Source organism: Lathamus discolor, chromosome 3 (assembly GCF_037157495.1).
Source record: "Lathamus discolor isolate bLatDis1 chromosome 3, bLatDis1.hap1, whole genome shotgun sequence".
Taxonomy (NCBI): Eukaryota; Metazoa; Chordata; class Aves; order Psittaciformes; family Psittacidae; genus Lathamus; species Lathamus discolor.
This window is the reverse complement of record NC_088886.1, coordinates 57,602,213-57,621,467: the sequence shown is the minus strand read 5'-3', so window position 1 is coordinate 57,621,467 and position 19,255 is coordinate 57,602,213. Positions and strand designations below refer to the sequence as shown.

Genomic DNA, 19,255 nt, shown 5'->3' with positions numbered 1-19,255 from the left:
TGGACAGATTCATCATGTAATTCCATATAGCACACCGACAATTTCCTGGTCTGATCACTGAGGCATATAGACTGTGGTAGGGCAGAATTCTGTTCTCTGTAGTTCACATGTTATGAAAAGTATCAGTAGATAAATTTATAAGGACTGGGTATCTTCGCCTCAAGGAGGTGAAATCTGTTTTCTATTAATACAGATAAATTGTAGGCTTAGAGCCAGTTTAAGGCACAGAAAGCACAACTTTGTGGTCCATTACCCAAAAGATGACAACAAGGCACAGAGTGAAGGTTTATTTTTATGTGTGTATGTAAATTCAGAATGGGCTCTTGCCACTTCCAAGCAGAAAGGATGAAAATAAAGTTCAAAAGTAAAAATGCTGCTGGAAGTTTTGCAGATTAGTATTCTGAGTAGAGTTTTATGAAATTTGTAGCTAGATTGTTTTTCCATATAAAGTTTCTGTTAAATGTTCAATATTGATTTATTCAGTGTTAAGAATATTCTCTCCTCTGCTCAAATAAAACCCAATTTTTACAAGAGAATCCAGCATATTTATAGCTACGTAAACTTCTAAGCATGTCCAGAATAAATAAGCAGTATGTTATTTTATTTTAGAAATAGCTGGTGTATTACCGGCTAATATTACCACCTCCCTTAGACAAGGGACTTGATGGTTTGGGTCAAACAAGAATTAGCTGCTGACACACGGGTCCTCCACCTCAAGTTTTCCCCTTCTTTCAATCTAAGAAGAAATTTTGCTAGTGGGAATCATCATTTTTGATAGGCCTCTTCTTGGGGGCCAGAAAATGTCCTTAAGGCAGAATACTTTCTTGTGCAACACATTTTTTTTATTGTGCAGCATGATCAAACCAATGCCAAGTTATTTGTAGGATCTCCACTGAGTAATTTAATGTTGCTGAGATGCGCTGCTTATAATGTATTCCTTAGTTAAAATGTTCTCCAAAGAGTTCACATCTCATAATCGCATATCATAAATTATATAAATGTTGCTTTAACTGAGCTTTATGTCAAAACTCAAATTGCCTTAGTTGGGGTATGAGTTTCACATTATTATTTTATGTACAAGCACATACAGAATTATGATTTAAAGGTGCCGATCTAAATGTAAACCCAGAACACAACTAATGGTGTTTGAGTAATTCACGCAATGACATCACATGGAGAACGAAGCGTGTGAGGCAATGTCGTGGCTTACACACAGTCACATAGTCTTTCTATCACACCCCCTTTCTTGCCCTCTCTCTGCTCCCGGAGGGACGGAGAGGAGCATCAAAAAGAATGCAACTCCCACGGGTTGAGATAAGAACAGTTTAGTAACTAAGGTATAACACAAATCACTACTGCTACCACCAATAATAATAATGCTAAAGGAAATAACAAGAGAAGAGAGTACAACACCTCACCACTCACCAACCGGTAACTCGCCCCACCCCGCCCGCCCGAGCACCGACCGATACCTAGTCCAACCCGGCAGTCCACTAGCCCTTCTGGGTAACTCTCAGTTACATCCTGGTCATGATGTGCTGTGGTATGGAATACTTCTTTGGTCAGTTTGGGTCAGGTGTCCTGTCTCTGCTTCCTTCTGGCTTCCCATCCTCCCTGGCAGAGCATGAGGCTTGGTCAGTCCTTGGTCAGTCTAAACATTTGAGCAGCAACCAAAAACATCCATGTTATCAGCCCTGTTCCCAGGCCAAAAGTCAAAACCACGGCACTGCACCAGCTACTAAGAAGGAGAAAAATGACTGCTACTGCTGAACCCAGGACAGGCAAAAATAAATTTATTTAGAATTTCTCTTTGACAAAATCTAAAAAATGTGGTTTATATGTGAAAGCTTTCAGTTACTTTTGTATGTAGGGAAGAACAGCATTCTGGTTTCTGCATACATACCCACTCAGTGGTTTTTTTTTCCTAATGCTGAGAAAGATTTATTCCTGTAAAACACAAACATTTATTTATTTCTCCTACTTCCCAACCATTTTCAGTTTCTATTTCTGGCTTAGTTTCTTTTCCCTCAAAATACATTTATTCAGTTTCTCTGCCTTCCAGAGGAAGATGTATATTCTTTACCAAACTCCCAATCCTCATGTCCTTAGTGACCTTAGCCCCCAAATGTGCCTTTTTGAATTCTTTGTTCTCAGCTGCTACTCCATGGGATTTTAGTTTTCATCCCTATCTCTGGTTTGTAGGCCTGGCCTGTTCTGGAGCAGGCAATGCAGGAAATCCCGGCTTGCATCTCTGGTTGTGTTTTGGAGGAATTAAGGTTTGCTACGTTACGGAGTTACATGTGCACCATACAGTCATATTTATGACCTATGTGGATAGTTGTTGTTTATTGAAAACACAGTCTTTAATATATTCCAGTTATCAGTAACGTATCAGAGTTATGGAGACTCTAGCAAGTCTCAGCTAAGGATGTGAGTTTTCAAAATTTCTAGCTTGATTGCGTAAGTGAACGTGGCACAAGCCACGTTTGGGAATCAAAATCCTCTACTACCTCATCTTCTTCCTCTTTAAAGTTTCTACTTCTTTATCTAAAGCCCAGAGTGGTTAAACTATGCAGAGGAAAAAGCTACTGGGTTTTAACAATGGACAAGTTCTACTTTTCAGTAGCCTTTATCTCTGAAATACCTAAAACAAGAGTAAGAACTCTGACTGTTGCTGACCCTACAAGTCTTACTGTGGCATTTATCCAACAAAGTATCATGCCAGAGGAGGAGTGGACTGGCCAACAAGTGGCATCCAGATTTGGGGAGGACTTTTTCAACCATAATGTTCATGCATTGCAGTTGCCCGTATTTCATCTGCTTCATTAGGATTTTTGTCATGTGGTATCCTCCTAAAAGGACATTAGAAACATTCTCTTTCTTTGCTGTACAAGATAAGGATGTGTCGCTTCTACTGAAGACTTCATAAGGCATGAGGTTCAATATCTTACAGTCTACAGAAGTTACTGGGATTTCATGTGTATTTAAAAGGCTTCCAAAGCATCCTCAATTTGGCTGTATTTTAGGGGAAGGCCTTTGACACTTAGGATTCCAAGAGGCTGAGCTGAAGGTCATTGAAATTAGTGGATGAAAGGACTTAGAGCTGGACTGAGTGGTAAGAAAGCTGATTTTACTGGAGTCAGCAGCCTCTTTAAGCGAGAGAAGTAGATGAGAGAACATGATCAGTGCATTTAAATGGAAAAAATGCATTATGCTGTTTCGGAAACAGCAAAGACAGAAAACAGTTGCATTCATAAATGAATTCTTAACTCTTATTTGATATGTCAGGTTTTAATTTCCTAGTATTTAGAAATCTGCAGTTAAATCAGCTAGACAATATTGACTCTGCCCTAGTGTCAGTAGTTAAAGCTTCCAAAATTCACTTATTTTCTTTCATAGCTCTTTTATAATGTGCCATTTTTGGATCAGTGACATTTTCCATGCATTTTGAGTCAGAAACCGTCTGAATTTTGGAGATAACTATCGTACTCTATTTCTTGTAAACATGCTGCTTTCCACCCACTCCCACCGCCCCAAACAAGCGTCAGTCTTGGGTTATAGAAAAGATACTGTCTCTCCTCACAATATGATAACCTTGTGTATTTTGTGTATACTGTGGTCCAGGTATAATAATACTTCTGCCCTGACATTACAGACAGTTTTGTGTACGTAGAGCCATACTAGCAGTAAAAGGCTTTTTGGCAGATGCCAAAGAGTTTTGGATGGGTCAGAGTTGCTGTTTTCTCTTCCTACTGCTGATGTATCACTGTCTTGTCTCTGATTCTGTTCTTGTTTCTGCTGCAGAGCTTCCCATTGGCCCTTGGGCACCAGCACAAAGTGCTCAGATGCAGTCAAGAGTTTGTAAGGGAGTTTGGTATGAAGGGTCGTGATTGTTCTTAACCTCTGTCAGATGGCAAGAAGCAGGGTGGGGTTTTGAGTGTGCCGTCTGGAAGGGGTAAAACCCAGGGCATTTAGCAAAGACGGGGATAAGGCACTGAAGTAGAATGTAGGAACTAGGCATATTTTGGGGGTTCTGGCCTTCTGCTAACTTTTAGGGCTTGTCTTTAAACCAACTTGCAAGACAGCATTTCTGGGGGCATGCAATTTCCTGCGCGCTCTACAGAATGAGTTTGTTTTAATTTTGCCTTTTTCTGCTTCATGGTCTAATGTGCTGTGTGCATTTGCTGATGGAACAGAGAGCAGCAGTTTTCTAGCAAGCTGACCTTATTACATCCAAAGGCTTGTAGAATTATAGAATGGTTTGGGTTGGAAGGGATTTTCAGAGGTCATCTAGTCCACAGGCTTTGGTGGGACAGTCAATGGAAGTATAGTTTCTAAGTTGTGTATACAAATTATAATGAATTGACCTCTAATTGTTATAAAGATTAATTGCCTTGTCCTAGATGCTACAAATTATTTACATTATGATTTTATGTGAATGACTAATAAATTGTAGGAAGGGGGGCAAGTATGAAAAAACCCTACCCACAGCATAGGTGTATTTCATCTGTTTATCTTTACTAATATGCATTTGAGGTCATGAAAGCATCGTACTGATTCCAGCTTTTACCCAGCTAGGCAAGTGCAAGGAAGAAGTAAAACGATCCCCAAATTAACTGTCCTGTACATGTTAATCTTCAAGAGATTCAAAGTAACACTTTATATGAGGACAGCATAATAAAACTTGTGCTTAAGTAAATGCAGTGTGGCATTATGTGTCTTTGGAAAACTGACCTAAAATTTGACTGGTTTTGCTGTAACTGAGAAAACAGTGAAACTTTTACATTGTTTGGGGGCATTTTAAACTAAATGTGGATTGAAAAGTCCAGCTATATATATTGAAATTACGATCTTCAGATTCTAACCAGTTATAGGCGAAACCAATTGCAGGTCATGTTTTTGCTTCAATACTTTGACATAAAGGTAGAGTGAGTAGATAACTTAAGAGTGAGTAACTTAAGAATATGTAAATACAAAAATATGGTAAATACTAATTTGAACCAGTCTAACATTCTGTAGCTGCCTTTTTGACTTGCAGGAAGAAATGTAAAGTATTCATCAATCATGTATTTGAAGGTGCTTTGCTTAGAATTTAGTATCTTATGAAAGCCAGTATGGAGATAAATGCATTTAGGAAGAGTTAACATTTTAGCTACCTTTAGCAGAGAAAATACAATCCCCCCAACAGAGCAGCTGCTGTTATTATTATAGATGTCTTCATTTAAAATAAGTATCCCAAACAGTGTAAAAGGATTAATGATTTTAGTGAAAATGATGCAAATGAAGTGTTTTGCACTCCCCAGAAATGTGGATGATTTCCATCCTGTTTAAAATTTCCACTCCACAGGTTACCTAAAGCTTTTATAGACATAATTTTTCCACTGAAGATGTACCTCATATGAGCTTGCAAATAATTTGCCCTTTTATTTAGCTTTTGATTTATTTTTCCTTTCTTCTTCCTCATTACCAGTCTTTAAGGTCTAGGGTTAAATTGTAAAACTCGTTCCTAATGTACTTTTTTCTCTTCCCACCCCAATTATGTTCCTGTCAGTCGTATGACTTGCTATTGCTCATGGGGCACTAGCGGGGAAAAAAGGTGAGGCTAGTAGAACTGCAGTCACTGTATACCCAGTCCACTTCATAAGCAAATGTCGTATCAAAACTGTTCTGTACAATCTGTAGTGGGAAGAAAGGTCTTTTGGGGGGTTTGGATTTTGGTGTTTTCACGTGTTTGTATTTTTTTTAGTTGTTGGGTTTGGTTCGGTTTGTTTTTTTTTTCTGTTGTTTTTTGTCAGTGTTCAGCCACTTAATTGGACCAGGAGGAAGGAAGAGATGGGTTTGGTGCTTTAACTTTTAGTTGTATAAGGAGTTCTTTTTTCAGGCAGATTCCTACTTACTAGTTCATTACTGTTAAATCATATCTGCCCTCAGTCAAGAGATTGCCTTTTGCTCTGTGCCGCATGTGTCAGTCAAAGCCTTTGAGTCGTATCAGAGTGCCAGTGAACATATTTACATGTCTGGATGTATAGGCAATTCATATATTCAAATAACATGTACAAAATATTTCAAGTGCCCTAGAAACTGGAATCCCAGATGCCAAACAAAGCTCTGAAATTGTATCTATATCTTCTCGTATTTCAACATCAACCAGACTTTTGGCCTTCATCCTATTATATTAACTCACCAATCTCTCCTCTGGCTGTACAGTCATTATAAGATGACGAGATTTGAGTTCCCTATTTTCTGTTTCACCTTTCCCTGACACATCCCCAGTTTAATCTTCCCGTTGCTTAGTTATTGCAAAAATGTGCAAAACCACAGTGAATCTATGAATCTTGTATGCTGTCTTCTGACAGAATATACATTATGACATATAAATGAACTCAAAGTTCTTCTGTTAGTGATTAGAATATAAAATAACTCAACTTTAAAAGGACTTCAGATTATCCTTTTGAAGTCTTCAATTTTCTAATGATTTAACAAATAAATAAGGAAAAAGAAGGAATTTCTGTTTGCCATAAATATGTATGTTTGCCTTTTCCAAATAGTGAACAAAATAAATAACTTGCTCGTTGCACAGCTCTTCCACTGTGGCCAGAGCTCTCTATTGTCTTTGTATTCATTGTTACTTTCTTCGCAAAGAAGAAACTTGGGGAGAAGCTTGAAACTCATTCTTGTCTGGGGGTTTTACAGAAGACAAGGCAGGAAAAAGCTTAGGATTGGGTTTGTCTGTGGATTTTGTTTGGTTTTGTAGGGGGTTATTTTAAATAATACTATCTGGATCTTTTTTCTTTAAGTGTCAACCCTTCATCCTTGGTGTGATTTGTTAACATCATCAGATGTTTTCCTTAGCATCTGGTACACTGAGCTAAATAATGTGTATGAAAATTAGCATCTGGATCTAGTGAAAACATGGAAGATACTCCTTAGTGCAGTGTTCCTTCATGCCTGGGATAGCACATTGTTCATACTGCAGTTTATTTACGCTAGCACCATTTTATTACTTACTTAGGAGTTCTAAAAACATAACATTCATTTTGTGGCTGTGGGAACAAAATGCTGTTTATAAGTACAGCAAAGCTAAGCCTCTTAAAGAATAAAAAGGAGGGGAAAATGTATCTTCGATTTTCTAGTGAAGGAGAGATGGTTGGTGAGAAGGATGTATGTTGAAAGGGTTCAGGAGTAAGATAATCAGATGATACGCATTGTATCCCCTGCTTTAGAAGTTTCTATTTCAGTGTTCTTTCTGTGTACTTCAGGACCAGATATCTGGATGTTCTACACATGGATTTGAAGGATGGATTTCTCAGAAAAAACTGTAGATCACATAAAAGCATAACTGAAGCTGGTTAAATGGAAAATAAGTGGCAGCTTTTATCAAAGTGATTCATAAGTTTGTGGGTTGGTGTTTGGTTTTTTGGGGGTTTTGTTTTTATTTTTTTGCTATAATGCTTGGAACACAAAAACCATTTTAGATGTTTTCCAAAAAGAGAAAATGAGACATTGACCAAGTACCCAGTGTTTTCATCTCCCCTTCTCCTTGTCTCTGTGTCTTGACAAGAGTTGTATTTCTCTGGACATCCGTTCTCTTGCATCAGAGATTTTTGGGATCTTGTTAGTGGCTTTTGAGTAATAACATTAATACTGGACTTACATTAAGTAATTCCTCTTAAAAGATAAAATGAGCTGAATGAATGTAGAACACAATCAGATTAACTAGGCATACTGTTCCTTTTCTAGTGAACAAGCACAAGCCCTGGATAGAGACGTCGTACCATGGAATCATAACCGAAAACAATGACACTGTAATCCTGGATCCTCCCCTTGTTGCTTTGGATAAAGATGCACCTGTTCCCTTTGCAGGTAGGAATATCAGCAATTTTAATAATGAAAACTCAAGAATTATGTCATTAAATTTGAATTTTCTTTTATAGAAAAGAATCATTTTAATTACCCTAAAATAATAATGGGTAGTTAATTTTGTTTAGTATTGTCAGCATCTGCTTCCTCCCTTCCGGTTCAGCTCCCTGGCTATGGACAAAATTCTGTGACAAATAATGAATGTTACTCAAGTCTTATATTACTTTGTTAGTCCTTTATAACTGTCAAGACTTAGAAAATTTAATGGAGGTTTTGAAGATTTTTGGTCAGAGTGCTGTATGATAGATGTAAATCATTGTCCAGCCCCGCAGTCCATTAGCCCTTCTGGGGAACTCTCAGTTACATCCTGGGCAAGACATGCCGTGGTATGGAGTACTTCTTTGGTCAGTTTGGGTCAGGTGTCCTGTCTCTGCTTCCTCCCGGCTTCCTCTCCTCCCTGGCAGAGCATGAGACTTACAAAGTCCTTGCTCAGTCTAAACATTTGGGCAGTAAGTAAAAACATTGGTGTTATCAGCGCTGTTCTCAGGCCGAAAGTCAGAAACACAGCACTGCACCAGCTACTAAGAAGGAGAAAAAATGACTGCTACTGCTAAACCCAGGACAGTCATAAAGAAGTTTTTACTTGGATTAAGTCTGTTTTTCCTGACAAGAGTTCCGTAAGCAGAAAATAGTACTTGTGCATGTCAAGCAAATTTTCCCTTAAGTTCACTGTTTCATTACAGATATTTTTTGAATTAAAGGGAGAATATTAAGACTTGATAGCTGTTGTGAAGCTCTTAAATAAGTTGTAGCTGTTAAAAAGATTACATTGTTTAAGAATGTTTGTCTTTAATAAGGAAAGGAACTAGTCAAGATAAGTATCCTTTATCTTGTGGAATACAGTCATGTTCAGTAACTACTAAGTACTTGGACCAATCAGTATTTTAAAACATCAGGTAAGATTAATCATTTTCCCCAAAGGTATGTAGTGGCATCAACTCATCCACTGTAAAACAGGGATTCACAAATGCTTTTTATATATTGAACCCCATTTTTTTATCTTGTATCAAGATTGGTGTTTGTCACTGGTACTGTCCCATGGTTTTTGGTTGCACAGAAGACTTTTTTTTCCCTCGACCACTGGGGATGTTCAGTGCAGGAGACTTGGCTTAATTTGGTCAAAGCTAAAAGCCTCAAATAGTATAGATGCATAGATAACAGCAACCTCAGTATGAAACAGGTCCCATGCCACTAAGTTATGTCCTAATCAATGTCCAGTTGGAGATAAGTAGCTAGCCTTTAACTGGGAAGTACTAATTAGAATCAGAGCACATGTACTGCATGCACAGATGCTTAGGATAAGGTATCCTTAAATCAGTTACTAGTTTTTGAAGCAAAGGAAAAAGTACTTGATTCCGATTTTCTTGTTCATTTTAAGATATAGCTGCCTCTTTCATGAATGAACTAAAAAAAAATGGAATGAAACTGACTGCAAGGAATTAATCTGCCTGTGAAATCTTCAGCTACAGTTGTTTAGCAGTGAAGATTTATTCCTAGTGAAAAGGCGCCTTTTTCATTTGGGGAGGGGGATTTTTTTTTGTTGCTATGAATGTTCCATTTGCTTCCTCTTCTTGCATTCCCTTGGGACCCTTACAAGAATGTCAGTCACATGTACTGTTTCCAGTGATATGTTTACAAACTGTTTGCTGACTGAGGGATTACTAGCCTCATTACTGTATTCAGTTTTTACATTGGGACAGTCGACATGTGAGCAATTTACTATTCTTGTAGAAATCATCCTTTGAAATACTGAACTTGCGCAGACAGACTGGCTTTTGTGATAAAGGTTGCATCAGAGAGTAGTTTTCATTTATCGTCTTCATTGATTGATTTGAATTACTTATATTTTAAGAAGTATTATTTTTACTTGGAGAGATAATACTTGCTGTGTATTTCCTGATATTAATAGCTCATTTCCACATAATACTGTATGTCTGGATTGCAGACCTTGAGGCCAAATATAATGTTATAGCAATGGCTGAACATTAAATTCTCATGAAGAGCCTGGGTTCCCTACCTGTTTGGAAAAAACTCTGTGTGGTTTTTCTGTTAAGACTCTTGCCTTTTTAAATTGTTGGAGTAACTTCTTATTCCTGTTCTAAATTTCTGCTTTAATATAATGTAATTTTATTCAGCTTTATAATATTGTTAATTTTATTATAGGCCTTTATGGAAAACTCCGTTTGTATAATGTTTTTAGCAGAAGAAAACTGAAAAGAGATAGAGCTACAACATTAACAGTATTTAGTAGCAGTACATTTAAGAGTATGGTAATGTGGATTTTTTTCTGTTACCATAATTTAAGTGTGGAAAATTTATTCTACAGTATAATAGATCAGTCTTCATTTGTACCAGAGAATCAGAGCTCCAGCAGTTTCTTTCCATCACCTTATTTTCAATATTTTGTCCAACTATTGTTAAAAACCAATGTGCCTATTTGTTCCTTATTTATTCCTGTGTCTTGCTAGTGAGGGTATAGTTCTTTTGGCACCACGCTTAACTTGTGGAAGTAAAGGCAGTTACTTCTTGTTTATGGTCATGGCAAGGAGAGCTTCAGAGAGGAGGTGCAGTAGTGCGACGTCAGAAGGTATGCCAAGTCACAAAGAGTGTGCTGGAGCTGTACACTGTAAACCTCACTGAGATTTATTTTTTTTTCCTCCAAGTTGTCTGCATTATGCTTTATAAATCAGAGTTAGTGTTGAAGTCTGGGATGTCTGTAGGTAGGCTAGGACTGTGGTCTCTAGGGTTATAATGATAGGAAGATGTGCGCTATTAATAGAAGATACCAACAGGTAATGAGATGGCAGTGTTCTTCCAATGCAGAAAAGCACAGGTCTGTTGTGTAGCCCTGGCTTGAAGGAATCAGGAGGGGCTGCCACTCACTGTGCAGGCTCTTTAAAAGCACTGTGAAAGTTCATTTATTTGTGGCATAGACCTACTCTAAACTATTCCTGTTTTCTCTTCTGGAAACTTTTAACCTGTTGCTTTTTTCTCTCCATGGCTACTAACGTCTTGTCAAACTGTTCTAATAGTACACACATTATGGTACATGTCAAAGCCCTAATCATGGACTGGTCACAAGAGAAAATTGCTATAATCTGCAGTTTTTTTCTCTGTCTTGTTGTTTAAAATCAAGGGTGATGACAGGAGGAGAAAGGAACCTTCTCTGCAGTTACCCTCTCAACAGGTCTGTGTTTCCACAGGGGACTAATAACAGACTATAACAGGACTAAGTGTGCCTGTGAAAATGCTGGCTGTCAAATGTGATCAGCCCATTTCATAACTGGAGCATGAAGACTTTCATGAGATTGCAGTCTGGTATTTCTTCATCTTATGAAATTATTGTAAATTGTGCAATAATTGGAGTGTATGTAAAATTGCAGTTTAAAAAATTATCACAGTATGAGCATATTTACTTTATCTTTTTCATTCTTCAGACTCTGAGTAGATCTTTCTGACCCCTAGTTTTGAAGGAAAGCTTTCAAATACTGTTGCAAATGGTTAGGTGTGAAGAAGGAATGTGGATAATTGTCTAGCTTAAGTTTTTCAGGTCCTGACCTGAAAGGGATTTTCACATGCTGGTGTTGAGATATAACTGATCTTTAAGATAACTGAACTCACCACAAGTGCCTTGAAGGTGTCACAGTAAAAGCCCCGACAAACCCAAGCCCCCAAACATGAACAAACTGCAAGTCTTGTAGAAACAGGTTATGTCTTCCCTACTACTTTTCAGACAGTATTGTGTTGGTGAAGTATGGGTTTACTTATTATCTTATTATTAATTTAGGGAAATCCATTGGAGGAATCTATTTAAAGTAATGTAATAAAATCTACTCAAAAGGATTGTAACTTCAGGTAGACTTGCACTAACCTGCAGGATCAGCCATACAAGAGGCAGCTATCATATGCTGGTTATGAGGCTGGAAATCACTTCAGGGATTTGATTTTCAGACTTAGGAGTGGCTTGGCTAGAAAAAAGATGAGATCATCTGAATTAATCTGACAATATTCTCTTTCTGTGATAGCGAGAAGCCCTCACAAAATGCTGTAGGAGTTTGGAAGGCTTTTTGGAAAGGACATCTGTCTGCATTTCAGTGACAGCAACTCCATTTCATCAGCAATGTTGTGCAAAAGTGTATGTGAAAGGAACTCCAGGATGTCTCTAGTCCATTCTCCTGCCCAAGGCAGTACCTATTATACCTGTGCTATTCCTGATAAATAGTTGTCTGTCCTAACCTTAAAGATCTGTAGTGACAGAGATGCAACAGCTTCCCTGGGCTATCTGTTCCACACTTCACCATATTCAGTGTTTTTTTGTCATGCTTAACCTGAACTTTCTGTACTACAGTTTTAGCCCACCAGTTTTTCCCTATCCACCATGGCTAGGTGGAGCAGATTATTCCTGTTCTTTTTTTGCAGCAATGGCCTTTTATGTTATTCCCTAAAAGCACTGTGGGCATCCTAAACAGCACAGGGGTTGGGGATGCCTTTGGCTAGCCCTTGTGTTACTGATACAAGTGTGAAGCAGAGAAGTAGGAGGTCACTTTCAGAACAATGAGATGATGAATGCCCTTTTCACCTTGAAAGCGAAGAACCCAACTCTTCACTGTGTCACTGTTACTAGCCTGATAGACTGGCATTTGAGTGCCATGTGTCCAGGGTTAAGCTAAATAGTTCTACCACTGTGAGTTGGGATCAGTAAGTCTTAAGCTACTTTTACACTCTGGATAGATTTACAGATACCCTTTTTTAAAAAAGGCAGATATGTCTGTATCTCAGAGGCAGTTGCAAAGCAGACTTCCTTTGCAGATGGAGTCCCAGTCTCTCACTACATTTTGGCTATGCTAAAACCACTGTAAAGGAGAAGGAGAAAAGCAAACCAGCCAAGAAGGGTGTCTGAATATTCATTAAACTACAGGGGCTGCATCCAAAACTCTCCCAAACCATGTTGGTTATTTTAGCAGTGCAGAGGAGCATGTGTTCTCAGCTGCACCACAATAAATCCAGTAGTTTTGTCAGTCCAGTTACACCCAGGGGCTGAACACAAAATCCCATTTCTCTGCTTCAAACTGTGATGCTGTGTAAAGCCTTCTTGCTTGGTTGGTCTTATTGATAAGCAGTTGCATTAATAACAGAAACAGTCTTTTTGGTACAGCATAAAAAATATGGAAATTATTTTTGAAGCCGCAACGCTGAATATTATGGGTTTTAACTCATTGTCAGCCAGACTTGAAACAAACTGTCAGTTTGTGATGCCCAGAATTCATCAGTGTTAAATATTTCCCTGTCAAAGTGATGCATAATTTAAAATTCCTGAACTATAAGTGAAGCCATGGGGTCTTACAGTTGTTTCTAACAAGTGACTTGCTGGATTTTTCTTTTAACTTCTATTTTTGAAGTTTAAATTTATTAATGTAGCTTAATTAGTTAAGACTGTAGCCTGTAAAGGCAAAAAGGAAATCTCTTCATGGTGATCATCATGTAAGGTAGAATGAAATATTGGCAAAAGCACAGTTGATTCCAGAGATGCTGATTTTGACCTAAGGGATGCTGCTCATCCTCCAGTAAAGTTAGATAAATGTTCAGGCTTCAGATTAAGAATGCTCCAAAACATCACTCTGACAGGGACCTGTGTTGGTTAGTCCCCGAAGGTTGTTGAAGTTTTTGCCAATTAAGTTTTAATTGCCTTTCTTGGACATCTTGACAGTAGAGAAATCAAAGTAGGCAACATGAATGTCTTGAAAGAAGACTAAAGGTTCAAGAATTCAGACTGTTCTGCTAAAGCTTTTAGTAGCTGCTTGAGTGGTCGATTGTGGCAGGGGTAAGTGGTTAGGATGAAAATTATACTTTAATGCATGGGCAGTGAGTGTAAGTGACTTCTGGTACATAAAATCAGTAATGAATGAGAATGTTGAGATAAACTTTATTACACCTGAATATGCTAAATTACTCAAAGCCAGAAAGAAGCAAGTAAAGTGATCAGATAATTAACGGTTTTATGGTATTTGCTTGGGCCTTTAGACTACTTATGGAAAACACTGATGTGAAATCAGTTGGAACTGTTTTGAGTAGTTTTCTTTATGAATAAGACTTGATCTTTAGAAAATTAGGGCAGGATACTACTGTGGATGTGCAAACATACACATGAGGACAGGGACAGATTCAGGCATTTTATTGTGTTGAACTATCATACTAAATACTACTTAATTAAAAAGCTGTTTAATTTAAACTGGTTATAAGTCAAGTTGCCAGGAAAAAAAGTGTCATTGTTCAACTTCTGGGCTTTTCAGAACACTTGAGATGACCTTAAATGGGAAGTACTGGAATTGCTATGTGTGCTGATTTGCAGCACATCTGTACTTCAGGTAAATAAATAGTTGCCTCTGAATCCTCTGTTTAGACATAAAAAAGATGAGGAATATTTCTCTTAGGATGGTGCTGCCTTAGGTTTGAACAGGCTCATAGCTTCTTAGAAGTATCACCAAATGTGTGTAGGCAGGTGAAAAATGCAACAGTGCCCTGCTGTAGTTAAATCTCTTTGTCATTACGTTTGCAGTGAACATTATAATTGCTTAAATTCTTACAGTTTCAGCTACAAATAAGCATTTTCAAACATTTATTGGTATAAATTGAGTTATTTGAGTAACAGTGGCAGCAGGCATGACAAAGGCATGAATCTGGATAGTGAAGAGGTGGAAACAAACAAGAATGATACCACTGTTATGTTTCTTTTGGTGTTGCATAGTTTGTTTCTGTTATGGCATTCAAGAAGCAGTCAGTTTGATGGGTCCATTTTTGCTTTCAAGGGTATGTCAACCTGCAAATTGAAAATCTGTGACCATCTTCTAATGCTAGAGTAACGTAAAGGATTCTCAGAGAGAGGGCTGAAAGAAGTACTGTGAGGACCCAAGTGGAGGAATAAACATCTATTCTGAGTCAAGTGGTACAACTGCACTGTGATACATCTCTTCACACTTTCAGCCCTTCTGTGGTCTGTCTATTAATTCAGTTACATCTGTCTCTTTTACACAAATATTTCCTTTTTTGCGTGTATTCCTGTGTTATCTTATTCCTAGGTGAAGGATGATGAATTTGTAAAAAAACATTTGTAAAGACATAAAGTGTTATTTATGCAGACTTAAAAAATAACACTGTGAAGCAGTAACAAGTGGAATTTTCACCACATACAAATGTACAGCAACAAAATCCAGTTGGCTTTAAAAATACAGCAAATAGGCTAAATTTGTTGGGAAAATGTCATGTTAAAAGGTATTCCTTGGAATGGAACTACTTGAGTAAGTGCAGCAACATGTTGTTTGCTTGAAATGGTTTCTAAATATCAGAAATATTTAACAAGAACAGCCTAAATAGGTAATGATTTTAATCTTTAGAGTTCCTTTTGCTTGTTTGGCAGCTATTCTCTTAAGAGAAAAATAGCTGAGAGATTTCACTTCCCTTTGAACCTGCAGCTTTCTACTCACAGCTGGAAAAAAAAGGTATTTTTCTGGAGTAGAATAAACTCTCTCAATAGCTGGTTAGGTGCTGATGCTCCCTTTGCTTGCAAGGGCAGTGTGAAAAATGCATGTGATACTACTTTTATGAAGCAAGAGGGAAAAGGAGAATATAAAGAATTCAGACTCTGGACAGGTGGTTTAGGGCATTGTTTTTCTACTCAATTCCCCCGCTTCTGGCTGTGTAAAATGGATCAAACCAATTTATTCTCTTGGCCTATGATTTCTTCTACTATCCTTTTTTCTGTGTGTTTAGACTATAGAAAAAGCTTCTCAGTGCTCTATCTCAATGACTGTGCAGCACCAAACACAGTGCAATACCAAGCACAAGGAGGATTTGCTGCTCTGAGTTGTCACTGTTTTCTGTTCTGTTAACTTTTATGATATAGGCATGTAGTATGTTTATAGCAGATGCAGCAATTGGATTACTGCAGATGCTGAACCTGAGCTAGCAGTCCTTCAAGAGATACACATCAATACCATTACATGGCTTTGTATTTATGGCTGTCACCAGCTCCCCAGCAGTAGGCAAATGCATTGCTGAGATGTTGCAAGTTAGAGATGAGACATGAAGAGAAACTACTGGCAAATAGTGGAGTGATGAAAAAGAAGGGGGAGAAATGCATTTTTACAGAAAGGTTGGAGGCTGTTGATAGGATGCATTGTGTAGACATGTTTAAAGGTGTTATTTCTCAAAAAAAAAAAAAGAAAATAAGAATCTTAGGGCGCTGTTTTGTGAAGAAGAAGAAAAACTTGTCCTGCCTTTACTGAAAAATGCAGAGTAAGCTAGATATGCTTGTCATTAAATACGTGTTTTTTTCTTGGCCATTTTAGGTTTAATATCAGGAGATAAAATATCCAGTTATTTATGATGAAAACACGATGCATGATGTAAGAACCAAGTATTTTTTGAATCACGTTGCATACATAAAGAAATGTCATTGTGATGCTGTGAAAGGATACTGATGCCACTAAGGTACAGTGAGGCAGCAAGGAGAACTTGAGAGAAATATTTTAAGAATTGTCTGGATTTTCTAAGGCAACATAGTGAGAACAATAGGACTAATATAACATGTAGGCATTGTGGGATATCCTGCTGCTGGAATTTTGTTATAGCAGGCTTTAAGGGACTTAAAGAAATTAATTGCCTACATTTTCACATATCTGTGAGTCCAGAGAGGCTAGATGGCTTTGATCTAGCTACAGCATGTGGAAATACTACACGAAGTCAAGTACATCTGCTCTGTTCAGTTGTCAGGATCCTTGTTTTACCTGTTACACAGTCACCTTTACTCTTGGTGCACAGAGCATGAGAGGGAGCCTGGCAGAAAGGAGGTGTAAGGTGCCTTTTTTCCCACTAAGTAATTAGTCTCTATTTTTGTGATGATATATCTTGCCTTTACTGCCTGTATAAAAGACACTTAAAGGTGGTTTAAAAAACCCCAGATTTTCTCATTAGGTGTTCTACACAAAGCATATATTAATTTCATTCAGGTATTTGGCCTTTGCAGGTCAAGTACAGTAGATAACTAGATGGTTGAGCTGAGATTTGCTTGTTGCTATTAGCTTTTTTTGTATTCTGAGGCTTTCTTTCATGTTAGACTGTTCTGTTTATTCCACCTTTCCTGAACTAAATAAATTCTGTAACTGCACTGTGCAAATTTAGTGCATGAAATTTAAGTAATTGAGACAAAATTGAAGTCATCTAATTGATATAGCAATCACAATTTAGCCATAATGTGCACAATAGAGCTTAAATATGAATCTACAGAAACAATTGGCCCTGATTTTGTGTAAAATTCATCACGCAGAGACTGGTCAGGGGGCTGCAGCACTTGCCTGTGAGGAGAGGCTCATTTACTGGGCTTATTAAGCCTGGAGAATAGACAGTTTGGTGGGAACAAAGCAGTCGCCCCAGCTTTTTGTGCTGGAATAAGACTTTGATTGCAAAACAAATCACTTCCAAAAAGGATCCTTAACTCTTTATACAAACCGTTCTTTTCCTTCCTAACTACTATGACTATGTAGAATACATGGAAAAATGGAGGCCAGCAAAATACTAGTTATAAATTAAAATTCCTCACATCAGTTGTTTAACTTCATATGACTGGTGAGCCACAAACGCTATTTGTGTCTTGTGCTCATGTAAAATTCAGAAGAAAATGCATTCAAGGTAGTTGCTGCAGAGTGACTCTTACAGTTCACTCTTACGGCACAGTGACCAGATTGTATTGAGTGAACACCTTGGCAGTGCTTCATATCCAGATTGCATTATCTTGTATTGCACTTCTGTGTTGAATGTAATCACCTAATAGTCATGAAAGGCCACATATCTGTGGTGAACCTTGACAGCATATATCCAATAAGTACCTTTTTATTTCTCATCCTCTCAGTGTTTTTTTGTGACTATATAAAAAAGAAAGTAGACTTAATATCATACCTTTCTTATTATTTGTAAATTTGACAGAGTACAATGTATACAACTAGTAGTTAGACATGCTAAAATAATAAGCAGTCTTTAAATAGGTGAATACTACTTTAAGAAGAAGCTCTGTTGTCTGCCCTCAGTTCATCTGGGGTCTTTGTCTCCCAGGGGGTCGTAATTTTCTGGTTAATTATGGTGGTGAATGAATTTTTGGAGGAGAGGTGGTGAAAGAGACTGAATATCTGAGTATCCCTTTGGCCAGCTTGGGTCTGCTGTGTAGCTGTGTCTCCTGCCAGCTTCTTGTGTTCCACACCATCCTCAAACCACTCCATCTCCCTCCCCCTGTTATTTAGCTTTAGGCTATTTAAGTTATTTTCTGTGTCATTACATTTACAAATACATGATGGTTAGAAGAAAATAAATTGCACAGATTTGGGTAGATTTTGTTGACTCATTGTGAGTGATATTCTTATACCAAGCTGTCACTATTTCTCGTTTTCATTATCTGTTTAATCTGAAGAATTAGGGAGGGGGTGAATGAAGTGCAATAGTATTGCCAAGGCAAGGCAATAACTCACTAATTATTGCTGTACAATTATTATAGAAAATGCATGAAAATAGTTGCTTAGATTGAAATGCATAATGATGCACTACTATGAAGAAGATGAGATGCTGCTTTGTTCTTGGCCTCCTGTGAAATAATACAAGCCTTTCTTTTGAAACATGTCATGCTTGTGCCCAAATGTCATCTGAGCGCCAATCACTCTGGGTTACTGGTTAAAAATTCTATCTAAAATTGTCCAAGTAAAAGGACACTAACACTTAAGATACCTTCCCAAACTGGTTGTGTTAATGTTATAAAAGGATATCAAACTGTACACTGACTGTGGAATAATCATTTAGTACCAAATCTAATATAGTTTTAATTGAAAAAAAGACAACAAACCAATCCCAAAACAGAAGAATGGTACAATTAGAAATCCCTAACCTTATTCCAGGTATCTCTTGCCATCTTCACTGATGGGCTCTTTGCCAGTGACACTACACGTAGGAAATTTTCTTCAGTCATTTGGAAACGATCACTCCATGTATAAGTGAAGCCTCGTGCTTCTGTATTAAATGGATCAAGTGCTTTTATTATCTGCAGTGTTCTCGGATGTCAGGTTGACTCTTGTTTCTCAGGCTGAAAGGCAATGTAGAAACGACAGGTCGTGGGTTAGAATTTGAATCCGGCAGTGGAGGGCGCTGGAAGCAGCTCCATGGACCGGGAGGCAAAGGCAGGTTTTTGACAGCTTCTGTGATGAGCTGCCTGAAATGGAATGTTCTGAATACTCACCAGGGTTTTTCAGAAGCAAGTGGACTATATTGAGAAGAGACATGCCTTGCTTATGCAGACATG

The 19,255-nt window shown here is 37.8% G+C and overlaps 1 protein-coding gene across 5 annotated transcripts in view; it reads left to right on the top strand.

Moving 5' to 3' along the window:
- CLSTN2 (calsyntenin 2) overlaps positions 1–19,255 on the top strand; it is a 385,524-nt gene that overhangs the window by 173,430 nt on the left and 192,839 nt on the right. For all 5 annotated transcript variants that reach the window (XM_065675430.1, XM_065675428.1, XM_065675429.1 and 2 more), the window contains one exon: positions 7,741–7,863. In XM_065675430.1, coding sequence (XP_065531502.1) covers positions 7,741–7,863 — 123 coding nt within the window. The remainder of the gene's footprint in view (positions 1–7,740; positions 7,864–19,255) is intronic.